The sequence below is a fragment of the Pteropus alecto genome, unplaced genomic scaffold (assembly GCF_000325575.1).
Source record: "Pteropus alecto unplaced genomic scaffold, ASM32557v1 scaffold34, whole genome shotgun sequence".
Taxonomy (NCBI): domain Eukaryota; kingdom Metazoa; phylum Chordata; class Mammalia; order Chiroptera; family Pteropodidae; genus Pteropus; species Pteropus alecto.
The window spans coordinates 756,553-780,284 of NW_006435763.1; the positions used below are offsets into that span (position 1 = coordinate 756,553).

Here is a 23,732-nt window from a genome sequence, read left to right on the forward strand (position 1 = left end):
CAAACTAAGTGAACAGGAACACACGCCACACAGGGCAGCGGACCAATGGCTGGGGAATCGTGGATGGGGCATGGACATGGGCAAGCCGCCATCTAGCTTCGAACTTCTGCCCCCGCCGAGACAGCAGATGTGGCATCAGGAACAAAAGAGAAGGCGGCATGACGCACATTCTCAACAGGATTCCTGGTAACAGGTAGAATCGAGGGATCCATATAGATCTGTCATGTGGTCACCGTGTGGCTGATGATTCATATTTTTGGTGCAACTGCTCAGAGGCAGAGGTGTGGTCAGGGAACAGAACCTCTCCTGGGTGCAGCTGTACCAGAGATTTTGGCTGCTTTAATGAATTCTTCCAAAGTGTTACACTAACCCAAACCAACCATAAAAGTTAACAGATTCGTTTAAGAAATAGGTTTGATTTCAGTGTATTTTGGAGAAACGCCCAGATTAACAGAGAGCTTATTAATTCGTCCTTCCTCTTTTCTCTTCCCCAGGTATCCTGAACTTCTTGACCCTTGTTTTGTCCCATCCAGGTCCAAGAGTGATGGGGAAACTGATGGAGAAGAATTTAATTGATGCACACATTAATTGTTCAGACAACTCCCCGTAAGGCCACACGTGAACTACGTGAATCATCCTTCCCAAAGGAATATTAAGCACCTATGTGCACAAGCGTCTGTGCTTCTGCAATCTGCTCAGTGCCCTTACTCAATCTGCCACAGTGTTCCTCAGCTGCCAGAGACGCCAACGATGAGTGTTAATATCCCCACACACCAAGTCCCGCTTGCTCTTGACACCAGCCCCTAAAGAGGAGAACGGATCATTTCACTGGGTGCTAGCTAGATAAAGAGGCAGGAACATCAACTGACATGTGTCTATGTACAGCTTTGAGAGTTTTGTGAAACATGGGGCCCAAAGTGTAATAAAGACCTCACTTATTAAGCACCTGCTGTGTAGACAGTACCACAGTGATCAGACTTCAAAACCTATTGCTCTGGTTCTCAACCAGAGGCAAATATGCCCCCCAGAAAACATTTAGCAGAGTCTGGAGACATTCTTATTGTCACAACTAGGGGCATGAAGTCTAGTGGGTAGAGGCCAGGGATGCTGCTAAACATCCTACAATGCACAGGACAGTCCCCACAACAAAGGATTATCCAGCCAGCATGCCAGTAGTGCCGAGTTTGAGAAACCCTGCCCAAGAGCCAAACTAGCTGGGCTCAAATCCTGGCTCTATCACTTACCACCTGTGCAAATTCAGACCTATGTCTTAAGTTCTCTGGGCCTCAGTTTCTTTATCTGTAAAATGGGGATAATAATGAAACCTACTTCCTCATACTGTTGCAAAAAGGAGAGGTGTTAATACATAGAACATATTCACACCAGAACAGTGCTCGCTGCACAGTATGTTCTACTTTATGTGCCAAGCAATGTGCTACACACTTTTCAGATAATTATTGACCTTTCCAGTAACCTTGCAAAACGGACGTCACTACTAACCCATTTTACAATTAAGGAAGTTGAGGCACCGAATGATTATGTGACTTGCCCAAGGACACAGAGCTAGGAAGTTGCGAAGCCAGGTTTTGCGCTGTCTGGATCCAAAGCACATACTCTCCCAAGGTTCTCGAACAGAGGCATACTTGGCCCAGCGGTGCACACGCATGCAAGGAGCACACACAGTGGAATTCCTAGAGCATGACTTTTGCTTGACTCTTTGGTGAAGGGAAAAGTTGACGCCTTTACTGGGTAAGTCATTTTTCAATTACTTTGGCCTTCATACCAATGTGGCTGCATTATGAGACGGCTGTGTCGTCTCCATGGATTTTTAAGGTGAAGCCAGAGAGATGGCCATGTGGGGTGCACACAGCCTGACCTACAGCTCATGTTCATCAGACTCTCGCCCTGCGCTGGCTTCCTATGGCTGCGGTAACAAATTGCCACAGACGCAGTGGTTTACGGCAACACAGATTTGTTCTCTAACAGTTCTAGAGGTCCAAAGTCTGACATGGGCCTCACTGGACTAAGCTCAAGGTGTCACAGGGCTGCGTTCCTTCTGGAGGCTCCAGAGGAGGATCTGCTTCCGGGCCTTTTCCTGGGACTAGGGTCCGCTTGAATTCCTTGGCTCACGGCCCCACCTCCACCTTCAAAGCAAATTACTCCAATCTCTGCTTCTATCATCACATCTCCTTCTCTGACTCTCACTCCCGTCTCCCTCTCATAAAAATCCTTGTGATTAATTAGACCCACTGGATATTCCCGAAGAATCTCCCCACTTGAAGATCCTTAATCTTATCTGCAAAGTCCCTTTTGCCATCAAAGGTGACATAGTCACTGGTTCCAGGGATTAAGACATCTTTGGGGGGCCATAGTTCTGTTGACCACACCCCATAAAGCTATTCGAGTAAAAAAAAAAAAATTATAGAAAGCACTGAACCTGGAAGTCCTATGAGTTCTGGGAAGGATTCCAAGACAAGGAGTGAGTGCCTCGATGTGGCAGCCCCATTGCAGGAACGGAAACCCCACTGGGAGAAGCACACAGTCAGAGTTAGTGAAGAGGCGGGGCTCAGCCCTCAGCTGGAGCATCTCAACTCCCTCCCAGTTCAGGAGTATAAGAAGAGCGCTAAGCAGGCTTGGAATGGAGTCTGAAGCACCTCCCCACATCGTGATATTGGTCTGCTCGAGCTGCCAAAACCGAGCACCATCAGACAGAGGGGCTTAAACAACAGAAAATGATTTTCTCATAGTTCTGGAGGCTGGAAGTCTGAGACCCAGGTGTCTGCAGGGTTGGTTCCTCCCGAGGCCTCTCTGCTTGGCTTGCAGCTGGCCGTCTTCTCTCCTGCGTCTTCATGCGGTCTTTCTTTTGTGTGTGTCTGTGTCCTAATCTCTTCTTATAAAGACACCAGTCGTATCGTACCAGGGCCCATGTTAACCTAAATTATGACCTCGTTTTACCTTAATTATTTTTTTCAAAACCCTATCTGCAAATACAGTCACATTCTGAAGTACTGGGGGTGGGGGTAGGACATCAATATATGACTTGCAGAGGAAAAAAAAGTCAGCCCATAACACTCTAACATATCCCTCCTACTCTCAGATGAAGCCAGAGACATGCCTCTTTTCCCTGGAAATCACTAGAATTTGAAAAGCTCTACGCACCAGGGGATGAGTAGATGGGGATAGAGAATTTCCCACTCTGGAGGAGGGAGAGAAGCCACAAACTCAAGCAAATCAAGTATCTAATCCCATTAAGGCACATCCAGGGCCATCTTTTGAAAGTTTATCTTTAACAAAGCTAATTTTGGCCGTAGAGTATTTCCAGCAAGTACAAGATTATTTTTATGCTTCCGCGATGACCATGTCACACGCCAAAACCAGAGACTGAAACAGGCCCTTTCATTCAACCCCAATGAAAACACGAGTTGCTTGCAAAGGTCTTGCCCTGGAAGGCAAGGAGCGAGGAGTGGGGCGTGGCTGGTGGAAGGAAAAGATGGCTTTAGCTCCCAAATTTGCTTCTTTCCATGGGAGGGAGGAATGCCTGCGGTGTACAGCTGGAAAATCAACTCACAGGAGAGAAGGGAAAAGTACTGGGCTCAAAGGCAGAAGCAGACAGAAGCATATTTCTATTCCACATTTTAAGAAAGGAAGCTTTGAAATGTTCTCAGCCCCATCTCCCCATTTCAGGACATGGCTGACACATGGCAGAGGAAACAGACATCCTCTATCCTGTTCTGGACAGTTTCTTGAAAAACTCACTGCATATGGTTTAGCAGAAAAGACACAAGAGATCTTACTAATATTCCAGTCTGATATCCAACTGACATACATGGGTACAACCTTGCTGGTTATTAAAATACTGAAATGCTTCGGTTTCCACTGTGAATAGCCCACAGCCTCAGGGCCTTCAAGTCCCTGACACTCAGCTCCTCCCTCAGGAACCCCCCACCTTCCCATAACCAGCCACTAAAAGACTAATGCCTGATACCACAGGGGGCTCTGGGATGTTACAAAGGGGTTGTATACTTTGATCGGTCAGTGATTATCTTAGTCCAGGCTGCTGTAACAGAATACCATGGACTGGGTAGCTTATAAACAACAGAAATTTATTTCCCACAGTTCTAGAGGCTTAGAAGTCTAATAATAAGATGTTGGTAGATTCAATGTCTGCTGATGACCCACTTCCTGGTTCACAGGGAGCTTGTCTTCTCTCTGTGTCTTCACATGACAGAAGGGGCATGGGAGCTCTGTGGGGCCTCTTTTATAAGGGTACTAATCCCATTCATGAGGGCTCCACCCTCAACTTAAATATGTCCTAATACCATCACATTGGGGATTACTATCTCAACATACAAATTTTAGGGGGAACATAAACATTCAATCTGTAACAGTGGTCATGCTATGCTAGTGGCTAAATGTTAACATCAACCCTAAATCCCTCCTACTTTTGTTTATGACTTGTTTCGCTGGCCCTACCCCCACCATGGAAAAGGAGAGCAATTATTTCTTGCTGCCCATGCAATATCCTTTTCAGATCACAGGGCAATTACTTACTGTCACATCTTCACCCTGTCTTCGTTTTTCTAAAGAAAGGAACGAACCATGGTTTCACATCCCTACCATTCACCAGAAAACCTGTGACATGAGTACATCACGCCCGCTAGGATGTGGTTCTCTACCACCTCCTGGCATATCATAATAGTCAAGTCCCACAAAATGATCTTCTGCTGGGAAATTTTATATTTAAAAGCAATTCTTAAAGTAACATTGATACAGACACACAGTTGAGCAATGCCTGGTGACTAAGAATAAATAATCGTGGAACTCCCTGCCAGGCTTCAAAATATTATTTTTTAAAAATTCAAATTATTTCACTGTACTTTATATTGGAATCTATCATTTTCTGAGGTTTTCCATTTACACAATGAGAAATATCAAAGAGGTTGAGATATGCAACATCTAGGGAATACAAAAGTGTGACTAATTTAAAATATATTCCATAGCAGGTGCCATAAGAGATGCCACTAAAACAATGAAATAACATTTTCAATGAACCAATTAGAAAAATTTTTGTTTCAAGTGCTGGTCAGAGTTAGACAACGGAAGTACGTTAACACAGCTATTGAAAGTATCCAGCGGTCCAATCTTTCTGGAAACCAATTAGCAATATGCATCAAGAACCTTAAAATTCTTCATGTATGGTCACCTAGTAATTTCAGCCATGGGGTTCAATTCAAAACCAATAATCTGTATTAGGAAGACATTTCATTAGGAAGATGTTCAGTGAGGTATTGTTTTTAACATCAGCAAATTTGAAGAAATCTAAATTATCAAATATATCATGATGTGTCCACAAAATAGAAAATGTAGCAGATAAAAATGCTTAGAAATAATGTGTAATGCTTCTGATACACTGTTAAGTAAATTAAAGCTATATATGAAATTATATAATCAATATGTATATATGTGTTTGTGTATAAAGTATAGAAAAGACTAGAAGGAAATATATCAAAATGTCACACTAGCAGTTGTCTGGGGATGGTGAAATCAAAGGTGATTTTTATTTTCTTTATACTTCTCTGGATCTCACTAATCCTCTAACACATGCATTCATTAAATTAATTTGATATTTGCTGAAGTTATTTTTTACAGTCCTTAAAATCTTTACCTTTTTGAGATATACGCTAATATATTTATACCGATATATTTATACTATACATATTTATACTGACATAATAATAGATGGAATATAATGATGCCTTGAATTTGCTTTAAAATGATCCAGGGGAATCGGGACAAGGAGAGTGGTGAAGTTATAGATGAAACAAAAATGGTCATGTGTTAATAACTGTTGAAGCCAAGTGGTATCATCATACTATTCTCTCTACGTTTGTATGTATTTGAAATTTTCCATGATAAAAGTATTTCTTTGAATGCTTCCAAAAAGCTTTAAAAAAGAAAGGAAAATGATTACTAATTAAGCAAGACCAAACAATAGCAATAAACTAAAGTGAAATTTGACCATGAAACTCAGAGCTTGCCGTCTTCGAAATCCTGTTGGTGGAAGCCATGCCCATCACCTCGCACCGGAGTCACAGCAAGCCTGTCATTTTGTACCACTCAACACCCTCTTCCTGTGGTTCTGGCTCTGTTCACCCAAGTCAACTCACACTGCATTTCCTCAGCCCCACAAATATCTTAGCTTGAAAACAATTCATGTGGAAAATATGTTTTTCAGCCTGAGGACTACAGACATGCAGAACAATAAAGATTTCAAATGCCGCTTACTCTTTCTGGCTAGTTTTCTAATTTGGAAGAGACAAGAGAGAGCAGGAGACATTCAGCTATTTGTGACAACAAAACAGAAATCGGCAAAAAGCTCGACGTGTTGATTGTGAGAACTGCCATCTACAGGAAAATTCAGGAGCTGTCAAAACAATACTCAAGCCTGGCAGCCTTCAGCAGCATGTCAAGAGGAGAGAAAGGCCTAGGCTGTAAACTGGTATCTGGTCCTCCATGAGCTAGCATCCTCCACTATGCTGCATGCAACCTACAGGGGCAGGCACATAGGAGGCCAGGCTCTTCTGGATAAGGAGCTCTTGAATACAACCCTAGATCCCAGTTCTCTAGAGCATCTTCTCTGCCAAACTCTCCACCCTTAGACTTCTGAATGAGGGGCCCCTCCTCTATATTCCAACAGCCCTCCAAGCTACCCCAACAGATGTCTCACTCTGGGCTTTATCTGGAAGTCTCCTCCAATGAGATTCTAAGTTACATGAAAGCAAATAATTTGATCACAGATATACCTACAGAATATTCTGGCCTAGGGTATGGGCTCAATAAAAGCTTGAAGAATGAACATACTAATAAACCAATAAATAATGAATTCTAAGGAAATCCATGAATGGAGTTCAGAGAGTCTGTGAGCCCCTAAAATTGTACACAATGTTGAATGAATGCTCATGAATGTGCATTCCTCTGGGGACGGTCCATAGTTTTTATTAGTGTATAAAGTGATCATGACTTTCCTCCAAATCACCCCAAATTTTCTTAAATTCCTTGGATGAGTATGTGGGCCTAGCTTTGAGGTGCAAGTGATTTTCAGAAGTGACCTTATATTTTAGAATGAGTTTCATTTTGTTTGGGGAAAATAGGCACCATTGGGGACCAATGGAAAATCATTAACTTCTTTTAAGTTGGTGAGATTTAAAAGAGGAAAAAGCCTTGTAACATACCAACTTCAACAAAAATTACAAATAAAAACCAACTACCATTCCAATTTAATATTAACTTTTTTTCTTTGAACAGGTAACATGGTCACCTCCATGGAGAGGAGTGTGTATCTGAAAACCGATCCAGCAAATATTCTTTCTCTGAATGCTGTATTGTATTATTTGGATTGTTCTTTTTACCCTGCACATGATTATCTATCTCTAATAATTAAATAATTCGAAAGAACATATCCATGTTCATCATATGGAAAATCTGTAAAATTTGAATGGAAAGACAAAGCATTTGGAAAGCCCTTTTAGGTTTCGTTTTTCTCTGGGAGATGTGAGGGGAAAACAGGGGAAATGGATCAACAACAGGATAATACCTAGAGCAGATTCTGCCATAAGCAAATGTTTAAAACCCAGGGGAGTACAATGAGCAAAAAAGAATAATTTGACAATTGAAAAATCACAGAGGGTTCTGGTTATCCTTTTAGACTATAAAAGCATTACTACAATAAGATGTGCAAAAAATGTGAATATACTTTGATAAGTAATCAAATCACAGAGGGTTCTGGTTATCCTTTTAGACTATAAAAGCATTATTACAATAAGATGGGCAAAAAATATGAATATACTTTAATAAGTAATCATGATTAACTGGATGCAACTGCAAATGCTTCCCATTTGGAGATCATTGGCAATTACTCTAAACACCATCTTCTGTAGATGTGCTTCTTAGCCAAAAACATTTTTACTAGTAAATATGATGTCGGCTGACCTACTTATGTTTATATTTATATATGTGTGTGAGTTGATATATACATAGGTTTTTCTGCTTTTCAAATATCATCTACCCTTCAGAATGATATAAAGTCCTTTGGGGATTTGACTCGATGATGCAGGGCTCATAAATTCCTCCCCCATGCCAGGCAAATTTAAACTGAATTACTCATACACTTGCAGAAAGTGAGGATGTTGATTTTCAGCCAAATCCATGGGCCTAAAGTACCAGGACTTGGGGATTTAAAAAAAAATTCAAGGATTTGAGAGGTACAGTCTCTGAGTTAAAAAAGACCTCAGAGATGGTGGCCCAATGCAATCTTTCCAATGCGAGTCGGTCTCTCCAGCCCGATCCTAACAGTCGGGCAGTCACTCAGCTCAGTCACTTCTGACGAACCCTCTTAATTCTATGAAACATCACAGTCTGCTATTAAAACTGAATTGTCAGAGCTTATTTCTCATATCAAGCTAAAACTTCATATAATAATTTCATCCTCTGGCCTTAGTTCTGTCCCCAGAAAAACAAAACAAAACAAAAACTGAAACTAAACCTTCTACCCACGAACAGCCCATGTAACCGTTGAATAATCTGTCCTATTCTCTCTGATATTTGTCTTCTCTAGGTTGAACTTCCCTAAATATTCCTTCTGAGAGTCTTACCATATGTCATTTAGATCCCACACAGTCCTGAAAGTCCTTCCTCTGGACACACTGCAGTTTTCCAACATCTATCTTTAAATATTACTCCCCAGAACTAAGTCAAGTCTACAGATAATGGTGTTAGTGTTGCTGAAGACATCATTAGTTATACCTCTTGGCCATTGCTCCTATGCTCCTGCTAAGAGAGGCAAATTTTGCTGCAGTGGCGATTAACCACTCTTGGAGAAGAATCTTGATTATTATTCTCTACCAGTGATGTTCAAAAGGTGGCATGTGACCTGGTTCTGGCCAATGAAATGTAAGGAAAGTCTATGCCAATAAAAGGATAAAGGGTCTAGAAGAAAGCTTTTTTTTCTCTCCCTTTTTCTTCCTGTTTTGAATGCTGGCATGTGAAAATGTGATGGCTGGAACAGAAGCAGGCATCTTGTGACCAAGGTGAACCAACAGCTGAGAAAAGCAAAATAGAAGAATGGAAAGGACTTGAGTCCTTGATGGGTTATCAGGTCACTAAACCAGACCTGGGACTCCTAGTTAAACAAAATAACTAACTGGCTTAAGTCACCGTTGGTCAAATATTGTTACATGCAGCTGAAAGCACTCCTAACAACATAAAAAATATAATGGAGCTATCACTATTCTTGATTTGGACATTACATTTCTAGAAATGTGGCCTTCACTTTTCTAAGAGCCATATCACTACTTAGAATCTGCTGATCATCTGGCCAATGCAAAACAAACAAACAAATAAACCAATAAAAACCGCGTGATTGGGGATCACAATCTCAAATGCTTGCAGAGACCATGCAGCTAACCTAAGTGTGTGAATCTGGCTAGAAATAATAGGGAGCAAGGAGGGCTGTAGTGAAGATGAAAATGTGACTCATCTGAAGACATTAAAATTCAAGTATTTTAAATACTATGCTGGTAATAAAATACTAATACATCTATGAGTTAGAGTCGGCAGACAGTCTACCAGTTCATGACCCTTGCAAAAATCATTCTCACGTAGGTTGGAAAGCCACATTCATCCCTCCTTTCTGCAAAAGTGTAAATTCTTCTTAAAACCCTCCAGTGTAGTCTGTAGTATGGGTTCATCATTTCAATCTAGAAAGGCAGTTTTAAATTTTAATTCCAAAATCTAACTTCTTAATCATTTCATTTAAGACAACCAGAATATTAACATCAAATCTGTTCTCTCTCTTGATCCTAAGCCCCTTCCCTAAACCAAGTGGATTCATAATCGTTAACTCGAAAGGGCAATAAAATATGACCAGAATTAAGCCCCCAAAGACCTGGGTTCTTGTTGTGTGACTAAATAAATCACTTCAAAAATCTGGACCTTTATTTCCTCATCTGAACATAAGGATTCTTTAACCAAATTCATTTGGGGCTGCCGAGTTCCCTAGGCCATCACTGAGTTACTTAATCATTGACAGAGATAAAATGAAAAACTATATACGTCCACACCTTAAAGCCCTAAGCCCCATGCAAACATCTGATCCAACTGGAGGAATTATTTACTGCAAAGGTCACTGAGAAAGTCTCCTCTTACCGTCATTTTCACATTGGCCACAATTAATCTTCAGTTCGCCAGGATTAAAGCTCATGGCAAGTCCTAAGACCTCAAAAGAAGCTTCTGGTTGTCCCAGTTAAGAAAACAGGAGTCATTTCATGCTGGACTCTCCACACCTTGGGCATCTGTGAGATTCATTCACAGTGTCTTATAGGGAATACTCTCATATCACCACACTGCCCTTCATCATTTTTTCTTGTTATTAAAAAGTGCATGTGCATTAGAGAAAAATAAAACTACAAAATATATACACAAACATATAGCATTCCTGTAATAAATATGTATTATGAGCCAAGCACTGAGCTTTGTTCTTGATATTCATTATCTCATTTAATTCTCACAACTCTATGAAGTAGGTACTATACTGTTCTCATTTTAAAGATGAAGACGCTGAGGCCCAGAATCATTTAAGAACTTCTTCATGATCACTCAGCTAGTGAGTGATGAAGCCTGAATTTAAACCCAGACACTCTGACTTGAGGATCAACTCATTGACCATCTTATAATGACGTTTTTAAAAAAGGTTAAAGCAAGCCTGAGTTTACAACCTAAAGATAACCAATGTTCAGATTTTGCTATGTAACTCACCAGTCTTTTCTTGAAGACTATAAATTATTCAGAGTTGGAAGGGGACCTAGGTTAATGATGGTGACAGTGAACACAGCAGTGTGACCATGTACGCACCATGAATTTGCCACCTACCAAGGAGCAGCCCCTGTGAGAGAAGAGAATGCCTAGGAAAGGCCCTCCTAACAAAGACAAGCTATTTTCTTCACCTGCATCAGGGACCTCAAACCCCAGCGCCCCAGGACCAAGTCTGTAACATGAAGTAGGCAAGTTGAGGACCGAAAAAAGAGAGTACCTACCCTGTGTGGGGTGGACAGGGATTGCTATTCATCTCTAACTACGGGGGAAAGTGGACCTAATATCACTAGGCCTTCTGATTTTTTCAAAGAAGCATGAAATTTGGATTTTCTTTAAAAAATGTGATATCTCCTAACTTTAAAATGTTGGCAACTAATTCAAATTTGAATAATCAAAGGGAGTGCAGGACAAACAAAACACACCAGTTGGAAACATCATAACCTCTCGTTGTCATGATGGCCTTAGCAGAAGCCATGAACTCTTCATTACAAACCCAAGATTCTATTTGTCTCTCTCCCCTCCCCTCCCCTTCTATTTTTCCTCCACCCTCCTCCCCACCCTTCGCTCTACGCAGAGAAGCATTTTATAACCACGGCAACCAAAGAGAAGATGAACACTCCCCCCTCCAAACCCACCAGGCTACGGCTATCACGGGTCCAGGTGATCACCAATGACCCCTGAGGGGCCATCTGGAAAGTCAGTCATGCCTCTCAGGTGATGATACCTGTTGCTCTCCGATGACTTACATGAGGAGGAGTAGACGATTGCATCTGACATACCTCATCGAGTGGGCTAAAGATAGGCATCCCCACTCTCTTAGGAACTACTTGATACTTCTATAACAGGAGCTGAGTGGGCTCCACCAACATTCTGATGTGTGTGTCTGCCCTTTCTATGAGCTTTCACTGTTTAATGGAAAGGCCTGTCACTCACATCCAAACTCCAGAGCTGCAAGGTTACAAGGGCACCAACTTCCACCTCCTGCTGATGAGCTGTTACTCAGCGGCACTACACGGAGGTCCTTTTATATGGAACCCCCCAATTTCTGTTAATCCTCAGGATGGCTAGTAATTATCTGCCCACTAAAGAGGAGACTTGGCACACACTTATGAAATCAGTCGGCATTTAGGGAACAAACACTGCATGGAAAGCCCTGACCACAGTATGCTAAGTTTGCCCAGAAACCACAGCAAGCTGGCACCGGAAACAATGACTTGATTCATTCAATCAAAAAACATATATACCAAATAACAAATGCAAAGGGCAAGATCAGCACACAAGTTGCCAAAAAGGACATATATGTGGACTAGAAATTAACCTTACCAAAAGTAGGAAAAAAGAAGAATATTTAAAATAACTGTGGTATAAGCAGAATACTCTGCAGCCATTTAAAATTATGTCTGAGAAGTCTATTTAATGGTAAGGGAAAATTCCAAAAATATATAATCAAGTTTGAAAAAAAAAACAAAGCAGGTTGTGAAAAATAACCAAGTCAAAATCAGAGTGAACACACTAAGTAACCCCACTCTTCTGCTCCTAAAACATAGAATTTACAGATAAATCTTCAGATATTTTAAAATTTACATAGCACTGCTTTCATATTAAAAAAGGGAATCACAGATCAAAAATAGAGAGGACTCCCTAAAGATAAATGAATCAAAAGATGGGACTCAACAATTACAAGTAGGAATCAAAGCCACATGGTCCATGGGATATAAGCCATTGAGAGCAGAGGCCCCAACATCCACTCAGGGGAACTGGACCCAGAATCAGGCCATTAGCTATGAATGGGGCTGGAACATCTACACAATCCACCATGAATCACAGCCAAAACTAAGGAGCCAAAACAAAGTCATCTACATGAGACTGGGACCCAAGCCCGAACCATAGAATACGTAAAGAAGGAAGAGAGCTGAGCCGAGCTGCTGACATTAGCTCTGGTTCAAAAGCATACAGCCTTACAGATTTAAGGCAGAAGAAATCATAAAATTGCCTTGAAAATAAGTTCACAAACTAAAAATTAGAGAATGTATGATAACATCCAATGATCAGACTCTGCAAAATGGAAGAATTCATACCTAAAGAAACAAAGATGCTACAGTAATCAGAGAAAGACTTTATAGTGAGCAACTTTTTAAATCCTCAAAAGGACAGAGGAGGGATTTACATCCACAGAGTAAGAAGGTATTTTTTTTTTAATGAAACAAACAAACAAAAAAGGCAGAAAAGTATGAAAAGGGATCAATTATTTATCATGGAAAAAAAATGAACCATTGTTGAAATTAAAAACACATAGGAAAATAATAGACTAAACACAAATAAAGAGAGCTGGTTAACAGAAATACAGAACTGAGGAAACTTTCCTAAGTACAGCAGAGAGACAGAGAACTGTGGAAAAACATGTTTAAGACACATGGAGAATTGATAGAAACTACACATGGAGAGAACAGAGATAATGTTGGAAAGGAAATTATCCAACAGATAATGGCTGAGATTTTTTTCAGAATTAAAGAAAAATCTGGGTCCTCTTACTAAGAAGGCCCACAGAGTGAAAAATACAATAAGTAAGACCATATAGACAGTGTAATCCTGAATTTATAACTCAATAAATAGATCTTAGAAGAAAATAGACCCAAGTGTCAACAATGGTTACTCCCAGTGATAGGGTTTAGAGAGACTTTTATTTTCTTCTTTAAACTTTAATGTACTTTCTAGGTGCTCTACAATGAAAAGATGTTTTTATAAACTATCTGCGGAGGAATGTTTGTTATTTAAAATACACACATACACATAAACATATTTTTTAAAAATGTGTCCTCAAGGAACTTACAATCTAGTAGAGGAGATGAGGTATGTGTAGAAATAACATATAAAGCAAAACCCATGCAGTAACCCACATGGATAGATGTAACTAAAATCTAAGCTTTGCCTTTTCCCCAGGGAGTAGTTAGGAATAAAGGGGAAAGGGGAGGAGGAGATGAGGACACTGAGCAGAAACATAAAGGTTTAATGCATATGTCTGATTTACCAGGGGCTATTACTACAACCAAAGAGTATTCCATTTGGACAGAATCAAAATAGCCAAACCAAGATAAGATTAGAACTTATTTACATCAAGCATTATTTTCACCTCTAAATTACTTATATCTCAAGACCACCCACTGATAGAAGCAAAAATTAACACCTTCGTTGTAAATTAAATTAACACCACAAAAAATCTGTCACGTAGCACATTTCAATTATTATAAAAGCTTTGTTCTTTTGGTTGAGCCAAGTAGACTGAGGGAAGGGTAAAAAAATGGCGGGAGGGGTGTTCAATTTAACTGCTAATCAAATTTACTACCATTCTTATCCATGGGGGCGCTATCATGTTACCAGTTTAGAAGCGAAAACATGGGTATGTTCTAGGCTTTATCAAATGAACTTCATCTTGGGGGAGAAACAGAGAGGCCTTGTCTGTTTGGGGAGATTCAGACTTTGTGGCCATAATACCACTGGCACAGTCAAGCAAGCAAGGTGAAGATTTAGGCAATGTCCCATGACTGCTTCTTCAGAGCCAAACAAACAGAACTTGGTGTTCAGCTTTAAAAGAAACAGGTGGTAAAGGCACTAGCCAACTTGATGTATTACTAATGGAATGAAGGGCTGTTCACATCTCAGACAATCTCTTTCCTTTTTTAACACATCCAGGTTTTTCAAAATACCATCCCTTTAACCCAACTCCTCTCAACATCAACTGCACCCCCCTCAGTGTTCTCACTGCTGACTTCTCTGACTCTTCCATCAAAACCAACTCGGAGAGCCCCAATCATAATAAGGAGCATCCAATTGCTTTCAGCATTTTTGAGCCAATGAACCCTTTCATTCCTCTCTTCTCCATTCCTTCTCAAATCTTTCTCTAATCTTGAATTCTCTGAAAAGGACCTGTCTCATCTTCCTCTTGTCATTTCCTGATTCTCTTTTTCTTCTTTATTCTTTAGTGGGGTCGCAATCCCCAGAAGGCAGTTTCATTCCATAGGAGAAGAGGGTGCCTCCACCCATACCCGCTTGGATTTCTCAAAACTCCCTTTCTAATACTCTCTTCCAGGGAGGAACAGCTGCTGGTCTAGTAGATCAGGCCTGACATTCATAGCGGGGAGGGTCACTGCATATCAAGGATGTGCTCAACTATGAGCCCGCTCCCTGTTTCTGCTGCTTTGCCTACAGTAAGATGGGTAAGTCAGGAGAGAGCCCAACCCATGCACCTGCCAGCTCGGACCACCCCCAGCCTGAGCCTCAAGCCACCTTCTCTAATTCCGCTTTACTGGATGTCTCCATTAATTGTGCTGGGCCCTAATCAATCTAGAAATTTCACTCTCAATAGAACCACTGTTTTTTGTGTGTTGCTCCTTCGGTCAAAATTTCAGAAGGGAAGAGGGATCTGTGGTAATATTCAGATCCCCAAATTGCACTCCAAACGCCTGCTGGAAATTACTGATTTCCTCCTTCTTCTTCATGTCTTCATCAGAAGCCTAGTCACTCCTGATGCACAAGCCCCTGATTTGCTGCACTTCTCCATGGCTCAAAACCTCCCATAAAATGTGATTAAGTCCTTGACTCTTCTGAAGATAGGACGACAAAGTTAAAGGTCAGGCTTAACTTTGGTGGAATGCGAGATCACAGCTTGGGACCAGAAAACCAGAGATCCAGTTCCATCACCAACTGTGTGGTCTTGGCCAAGTCTTTAAATGCCCTATGCTGCATCTTTCATCTGAAAGCTACAGGATGCTCTTGCAGACTCTAAGCCCCTTTCCAGTTCTGAAATGGCTCATACGCCGGTGGCAGAGCACAGCTGTTACTTATTTTTTCATCCCAGAAAGGAGCCCCCAAAACTGAGAGGCAGCTAGGAAAATGCTCAACCACACATAGGAATTCTGCTAGGCTGCAAACTATTTAAAAATGAATGTTAAATAAGACACTGCATCAGTTACGTACTTCAGCTGAATGTGCTGCAGCCCAGGAGACCTGAAAGAATTAATACAGTTCCCACAGGAGCTGGTGGGAATTGCTGAGGCAGAGGCAGAATCTGATTTGATGAATATAAAAGTGCTTTGAGAGCGTCAAAAGGAAAGTGTTCTAACAAATATCTGCTTGATCCATTAGGATGTCTCCTGCTACCTAAGGAACATACTCCAAGAAGATCTCAGGGCTACTGACCATGGCACGCAAGTACTCACCCTTTCCTCCCCTTCCCACCTCCCCAGTCCCTTCCTGGGGCTTAGACAGAGGTACAGTACACCCACAACGCTAATCCTTCCCTTTCCTTCCTCCTTTCTTTGCTTCTTCCATCCCTCCCACTTCTGTACAATTCTCAAACCAGGTCTTCATAACATCTCACTCAAATCTTCAAGTCTTTCTCCCTTCTTATGCCAACCAACACTCCCAGCTGGTCCACAGAGAGTCCTTATTCTAAGCCAAGAAATTGGGACATGCTTACCTTCCTTCTGACACTCCCCAAATGCCAGTACCAAAACCTATCCTTGGGCACCAACTCCTCCATCTGAGGGTCCTGGAAACCCCACCGGCCCCGCTCCAGGAACATGTAGGAAAAGGCCAGGCCCTCCTGCTCTCGGTCCACAGCCAGTTGTCTCCACTCACACCCGCTCCCTTAAGGAACACTCTCTGCGGCCAGTGGCCTAGGGCTTCTCAAACTTCCCACCCCTCTTGCCTTAATTGCCGAGACTCTGCAGAAGCATGATCTTTCTCTGCCCTTTTGTGCTTTACCTGAAAACTTTGCATTTTATTCCATAACAGAGCCACATTTAATCTTTTCTAAAAATAGTTTTAGTTACCACAAGAAGGGAAAATGGACATTTTTCATAAAATAATCAGGTAAAATTGGCATTAAAGGAATATAAGCCATATTGTTTCAGGTGCCCCCAGGCCTGCCTGTGCACTACTTGGAAATCTCCGAGTAGTCCACTACTCCGTCACCCACTCCCGTCAGTGTTTTCCAAGTTCTTCCTGGCACATTCAAGGTGCTTCCAAGTACCCCACTGAAAGATCCAGGGCAAAAAACATTTCCATTGATTTCCAGGTTAGAGAGGCAGGAACTGATTCTCACCAGGGCCAGTGGTGGCCACCACCTCCTTTCACACAGAGGCAGATGCTAAGGGCTCCCGAAGACCTTTAGCAGCCACCCTATGACCGGCACACTCCTGAGTCCTGGCAGCCTGTCACCTCCCCAGCCTTACCTTGTCAGCCATGATCATAGATGAGCCCCCATGGATGCCCAGGATGGGGACAAAAGTCTGTGAGGAGATAAAATCCAGCATCTGGGCCACGGCTTCCTGGTCGGTGTCGTCCCCAAACACTAGGCCGTGGATGCGCGCCCCGGACATGAGGTCGCACACATGTGTGATGAGGCTCTTGGGGTCGGTGCGGTTCATTAACAGCGCTACCACATTCACGTCCAGGGACAGCCCTGCTGCTTGCTCTGGGCCCCACAAGTTTCGCAGTTCGCGTTCCGTCACGTCGTGGCTGTGGCCCAGCAGCACCGCGATGTTCAGTGCCGGAGGACCCTTCTCCGCCGCCGCGCCCTGCGCCGGACCGCGCCAGATGAGAAGTGCCGGCAGCACCAGCAGGGTCCAATAGCCCAGTCTGCCCATAGTCGCCACTTACGGTCCCTGCAAGGGGAGAGGGCGGGTCAGGGCCACCGTAAGTGAGGGTTCCAAACAGAAGGGATTCCCAACCCAGCCCCTTGCTCTAAGAGCCAGGTACAGAACCCACACCCAGCGCCAACCGCCAGGTCACTGACTCCATTCCCCAACCCCCACGGCATCCACATCCGTCCACCCATCTCTAACTCTATCCAATCCGAGCTGATTCTCCATCCCTGACTGTAAATCCATCTTCGCAACCAGCCTCCTTTTCATGTCCTGTCTCCAGCCTCTTCTCAATGCCCAATTGTCCACATCTTCCACTGCATCCCCCAAGTTAGCTGTGAACCACTGCACCTGAGCATAGGCGCACAGAGGAAACCCTCCACTCACCCATCTCCTACCCCAGCTACTGTGCACCAAGTTACCAACCCGCCCCATGCTCTCAAGGAGCGAACTACAAACTAGCCCCAGCGTGCAGAGGTGGTGCAGCAGCAAGGCATCCCTGCTCCAGCGCAGGAAGTGAATTGACTGACCCCGCCCCCTGCAAACGTGCAGGATACTGCAGAGACCTGACTCCCGGTGGCACCCGCTCCAGACCCCGCTCCTTTCCTGCAGGGTACAGCCAAAGCGCATGGGAGTGAGGACGCTCGTTTGTGCGCCCGAGGCTCCAAGTGCCGAGAAACACTTAGAGCACGCCCCACCTCTCGCGGAGGGTATCTGAAGCGAATTCAACTCAACTGCAAGTGGCCCCAGGACCTGCCTCTACACGCGCGCGCACATGGACACACGCACCCTTTCTCACACACGCCGTGTGCCATGCAGAATTCCAGAGAGGAGGCGCGTCCGTCAGTGGGTCGGCGCGTGGGAGCTGGCAAAGAACGTGCGTGGGGGAAAGGGTAGGAACCCAAGAAGCTCTCTGACCGACGTGAACTGTACAGCCCCTCCCCAGGCTTTCCACTTCAGGTCCTGCTAACCAAGTCTTAGGTGCACGTGGCAGTGGGCTCACAGGCACGCTCACAGGCACACACACATTTCTGCGCACACCCGCAGGCTGAAGGAGGTGCTCATGGCCACCTGGAGTCCACTCATGTGCTCAGGCGGTGCACATACATGTACCGCGCCAGGTGCACAGCCGCCTGTGCCTGCAAATACCAGCACAGTCGTGCACGTGTGCACAGGCACGCGCCCCTCAGGCGCAGCGCTGCCAAAGCCAGAGGAAGTTGGGGTGAACTCGCACGAGCCTCGGCACTCTGTTAGTGAGCACTGCGGAGCCTCAGCGCCCCCTGGTGCTCTTCTCGTGCCTTGCTACCGATGCTCCCTCTCTCTCGTTTTCTCTCTCCCTCTCCCTAGATCCTTCTCCCGCTCTACCTTGGATCGAGTCTTCCTCCTACCCAGCCCGTGGAGCCCAGGTCTCCCGCTTGGATGTACCTGTAGCCGGAGAAGGTCGAAGATGCAGTGGGGCGCGCTGCACGCACGAGCATCTCGGCCGCCTCAGCAGCCGCCGGGTTTAGCGGGTTCCCGCATGCTGCGGCCCCCGCACGCTCCCCTGGCTGTCCCGCGCTGTCCGCATCGCCCCCACGGGGGGCGGCTATCCCAGCCGGAGGCTCTGCAGCAGGGCTCTACGGGGGCGAAGAAGAGACAGAGAGGCAGGGTCAGCCCATGGGCCAGAGGTGCCCGACTGGGGGGTGGGTAGGCTGCAGTCTGCAATGCTCACAGCCCCTCTGTGCGCACAGGGGACTCAACGGGAGATGGGAGCTGAAGCTCCGTGCCTGAGATGTCCCCAGTGCGGTTCCTCAGACCCTGTAGCTGATATGGAGAGCTCTGCTCCAGGGCGCACAGGAAAACCGGAGCCCCACGTTGGCCGCCCACGAGAAGCTAACTGGGCACCTCCACCCTCACCCCCTACCACCTCCCCAGCTCCGGCTGCTGGGAGTTGTGCGGCCAGGAGCTGCTGAGCGAGGGGGGTAGGGAGAAAAAGAGGAGGGAATAGGGGGTGTGGGGTGGGGGCTGGCTGAGTTTGCGATGAGCCGGCAGGAGGAGAGGGGGAGGGAAGGAGTCGGGCTCCGGCGGTCCCGGATCCCCGAGGGAGGTGCGATCATTCCCACGCAACGACCCTCTTGCGGTCCTGCCTCCCCCTCCTATCCAGGCCTTCCACCATCCTCTTCCCAAAGGGGTGGCCCAGGCCCCGCGTCCCGCGCCAGCACTCACCGCAGCCTCTCTCCACATAGTTCTCAGCAGTGGCCGCTCCTGGTCATCTCCAGGGCTGATAGCTGCGGCCGCACTCTCAGCGCTCACCCGACCCCATGCTCCGGCTAAGCCCTCGGCGCCTCCCTCCAAGAGCCGGAGCTCGGCTTCCTGCCCCACTCCCAACAGCAGCTGCCCAGTCCTCTAAGAGCGCCCAAGAGCCCTCTCCGCAGCCCAGGCTCCGGGCTGGTGTGTGTGAGGGCGAGTGTGTGTGTGTGGGAGCGCGCGCGTGCTTGTAGCCGGGGATCCCCGCGGTCCCTGGCCGAGAGAGGTGCTGGTGGGGGGAAGGCAGCTCCCTCTGGGCCCTTCGCTGTGAGGCTAGCTCGCACCGGGCATTCAGCTCCCCACTTCCCAGCGGGAGTCCCGAGGAGCGCCTGACCACCCTGGTTCACAGCACTGGCAAAGCCAGGCTCCCGGGGCGTGCTTCTGCTGTGGTCGCCTTGGAGGAAGAGGAGGAGGGAGGACAGGGGTGCCCCCACACCAACTTAAGGACTTGTTCTCAGTCGATGAGACGCAGCAGCCTCCGCGAAAGCCAAAGAAGCTTAGAGCTCTGGCAAGAGAAAGCGTCTCCCGCCCGCAGTCGCTCTCCTCGGAGGCGGGCCGAGGCAGACCCCGCAGTCCCTTGGCGGTGGCGCGGAGCGCAGCCACCCGCTCCCAGAGCGCACGGTGGCGACCAGGCCAGGATAGGTAGCTGCCTGAAGGCGGAGGCGCCTTGGGTGGCGCGCCGCTGTCCGTGGTGCTGAAACCACGCTCTCTGCCCGCTCCAGGGCGTCTGGTGCGGCTGAAGAATCAATTATTCAGAGCTCCGCTACTGCTTCCTCCTCCCCCAGTGCCTCGCGCTGGGTACAGCAATCCCCCCACCACGCACAAACGCGCTGACACACACACACACACACACACACACACACACACACACACACACACACACACTCACACTCACACATACACACGAGCACGCACACACAGAGAATCTGCTCCAATGCTTCTCCTTGTGCCTTGCCGCCCCCATACGGGAACCCACTCCTATGATCTCAGAGAGTCAGAACCCTAAAAGTAAAGACACCCCCACCCCCACTCACACATACACACGAGCACGCACACACAGAGAATCTGCTCCAATGCTTCTCCTTGTGCCTTGCCGCCCCCATACGGGAACCCACTCCTATGATCTCAGAGAGTCAGAACCCTAAAAGTAAAGACATCTTTACATTCCCCTCTTGCTTCCTGCTTGATTTTTTAAGTTCTACCAAACAAAAGTCGCCCTAAGGCCAACACTTCTAAGCCACCACCAGGGGCAAGCCAGAGAGCATGGGGCTACTTGGGTGTGTGGGGCCTGGCTAGCTTGAATCTGGCAACTAGGCATGAAAAGCATTGTCAAGGGAAGACATTGTCTTTTTTAGACTCAGCTGTATCTCTCCTTCCAAAGTCTATATCTGCTTTTCTCCCCTCAGGTCCTGGAAGGAAAGAAGCCTTAAATTGTAAGAGATTTTGCAATCACTGTTGTAAGCCTGCATCCTCCACTTAGCCTGATATCACCTTTGGGCTCTTAATTTACCTTTCCTTTTTGACTGCTAATCTGGAAAATGGAGAAGCCAGTAAAAATATATCTACTTCTCAGGGTTATTTTGAAAAGAAAATGACATAGCCTTGTAAAGGGAGACAACAAGGTCCAGCACATAGTAGGAACTCAATAAATATGAGGCAATCTAGAAGAAAAGGGACTCCTACAGGAATGCAGATGTGGCTACTGAAATGGAGACAGGAAAAGGGCACTACTCTTGGAAACCTGTGGGTTTATTATTAAGTTAGCTGTTGTACGTAGAGTTCTCTAGAGTTTTATTATCCAAAAGACATAAAGGATGGGAGAATTCTGGAAGGTCAATGAAAATGAGGCATTGTGTGATATAAGGCAGAGAATATGGAAGTGTTCCATTTCTTGAAGCTGTAACTGGGCTAAGCTGGATTAGGCCTTTCTTTTGTGTGGAAATGATCATTTCTCAGGCTTTGGCACATGTACAGGACCCTAATTTGGGAACTTACAGGAAAGTTAGGCTGTTTTATTTAAATGAGCAATAAATTATACACAAAAAAATGCACATCTCTTAAGAATTCAGTTCAAGTTTTGAAACTGTATGTATCTGTCTAAACCATCACCCAAAACAAGGTATAGAATATTTTCATCAGCCCCAGAAAGTACACTTGTGTCGTTTTGTGATTAATCCCACTTCTCTAGTAAAAACCGCAATTTTGATTTCTAGCTTTGCTTATTTTCGAACTTTATATAAATAGAATTCTATATTGTGGGTTTTTGTTTTGTTTTGTTTTGTTTTGTTTTTGGTAACTGGCTTTTTTCACTTAACCTAATGTCTGGGAGACTCTTCCATGTTACTGCGAATAACCAGCTTTTTCTTTTTTTATTGCTGAGTCGCTTTCCATTGTATGAATAAACCACACTTTGTGTATCCAGTCTCTTATTGATGAACATGTGGTTTGTATTTGTGGAGTTTTTTAAAATACAGATGCTCGCACCCACTTTAGATCTTCTCCATCAAAATCTCCAGTGGGGCCGAACATGTCTATTTGTTTTAATTACATAGATCATTCTGATGGTGCCCTGGTTAATAGCCACTGTACGTTCATTCTTGTATAGCAATGCTGACCCTGAAATAGTCTTTGATGAAAATTATTGGTATGGAGAGTATGAAGTTATTTGTGACCAGACTTGTAAAAAAGGTAGATCAAATAGGTATGGCCTCTTCTGAATAGAAAAAGAAGGGAGTAGACTGTCTCTAAAGACAGAGACAGGCAGCTGGAGTTGGGTCGGGCACCTAGAATTCTACCACACATGTGGAGACTCTAACAGTGTGTGTATTATCATGATAACTTTACCCCATGCTGTGTGCAAAGCTAAACTCATCACACAGCTTAGGACACAAAGCAGGATTTTGCTACTCAAGATTTTCAGATGGAAAATCTTCATAGCAGCCATGCTGACAAAAACTATGTCTGAAAAAAAAAAAAGCCCTTTTAGTCAATACTGTTCTGGATTTCGCCAGTTGGTTCTGTCGCCAGTCACACCATTAAAGTAAATGAAATAACCTAGTCTGTTCTTAAGGACCAAATGGTTTCAGTTGTTTTCAATTTGATTAATTTATCTTCAAATGCTCTACTAAAGAAATGACCCCCATGGTTGCCACTGCTTTGAGCCACTTAAACATGGCGGGTAAAAACTGAACACCATATCATGTTTATAGGGGACAACTAAAATGAGCCAATCATTGATTATGCTTCTTATCTCTATTCTCAAAGGAAACTGGTAAAGAACTATAGCATTTCGAAGCTAAAAGATCTTTAGAGACTGTCCTGTATGGTATATTTTGTTTTTAAGCAAGTTTAAGGAACTCTGCATACCTGAAACAATCACTTTAAGGGTTTAAGAAGTCCAGTTTAAAAAATCGTTTTTATTAATCCAGCAATATTCCAAAAGAAATTGATCATGGAAACCTATTTTATTCCACATGATAGCTGCTACCATCCTACAGAGCTACTGGTTCTTTTAATGCTTTTTGAGAATTTCTGATCTGGCCCAAAACCTTTATTTTGCATATGGGCAAAGTGAGACCTAGGTGGGACTAAGAGGCTAAATGCAAAATTTGGAGCAGGACCCAGAATTTTTGCTTTAAGTTTCTGTTGTGTAAAATAAAGTGTGTTGTTTGTATTCTGCAAGGTTACTGGGATTCCAAAGTGATATGATAGAATCCTAAAGGAGATGGGTAAAGCAAAAAAAGTAATTTAGGGTGGCTGAGTAACGTTAACACCAGACTAGCCACCACCTTTAGGCATTGTTTTTCACTGGTGTTTTTCACCTTTGCCACCCCTCCAAATTCCAACCTGAGGGTTCCAACTTTTGGTCTAACCACTGTCCCAGCCTTGACCTTGTCTTACGTAGTGGCAGATAAACAGTACTCACCTGTGCCG

The 23,732-nt window shown here is 44.6% G+C and overlaps 1 protein-coding gene across 1 annotated transcript in view; it reads right to left on the reverse strand.

The window, feature by feature from the left end:
* GRIN2A (glutamate ionotropic receptor NMDA type subunit 2A) overlaps positions 1 to 19,816 on the reverse strand; it is a 365,059-nt gene extending 345,243 nt beyond the window's left edge. Inside the window, exons 1-3 of the mRNA XM_006910879.1 lie at positions 19,719 to 19,816; positions 18,939 to 19,129; positions 17,103 to 17,534 (exon numbers count right to left, since the gene is read on the reverse strand). Of these exons, the coding sequence (XP_006910941.1) occupies positions 17,103 to 17,516 (414 nt within the window). The 5' untranslated portion in view covers positions 17,517 to 17,534; positions 18,939 to 19,129; positions 19,719 to 19,816. The remainder of the gene's footprint in view (positions 1 to 17,102; positions 17,535 to 18,938; positions 19,130 to 19,718) is intronic.
* Between the last annotated feature and the right edge of the window lie 3,916 nt (positions 19,817 to 23,732).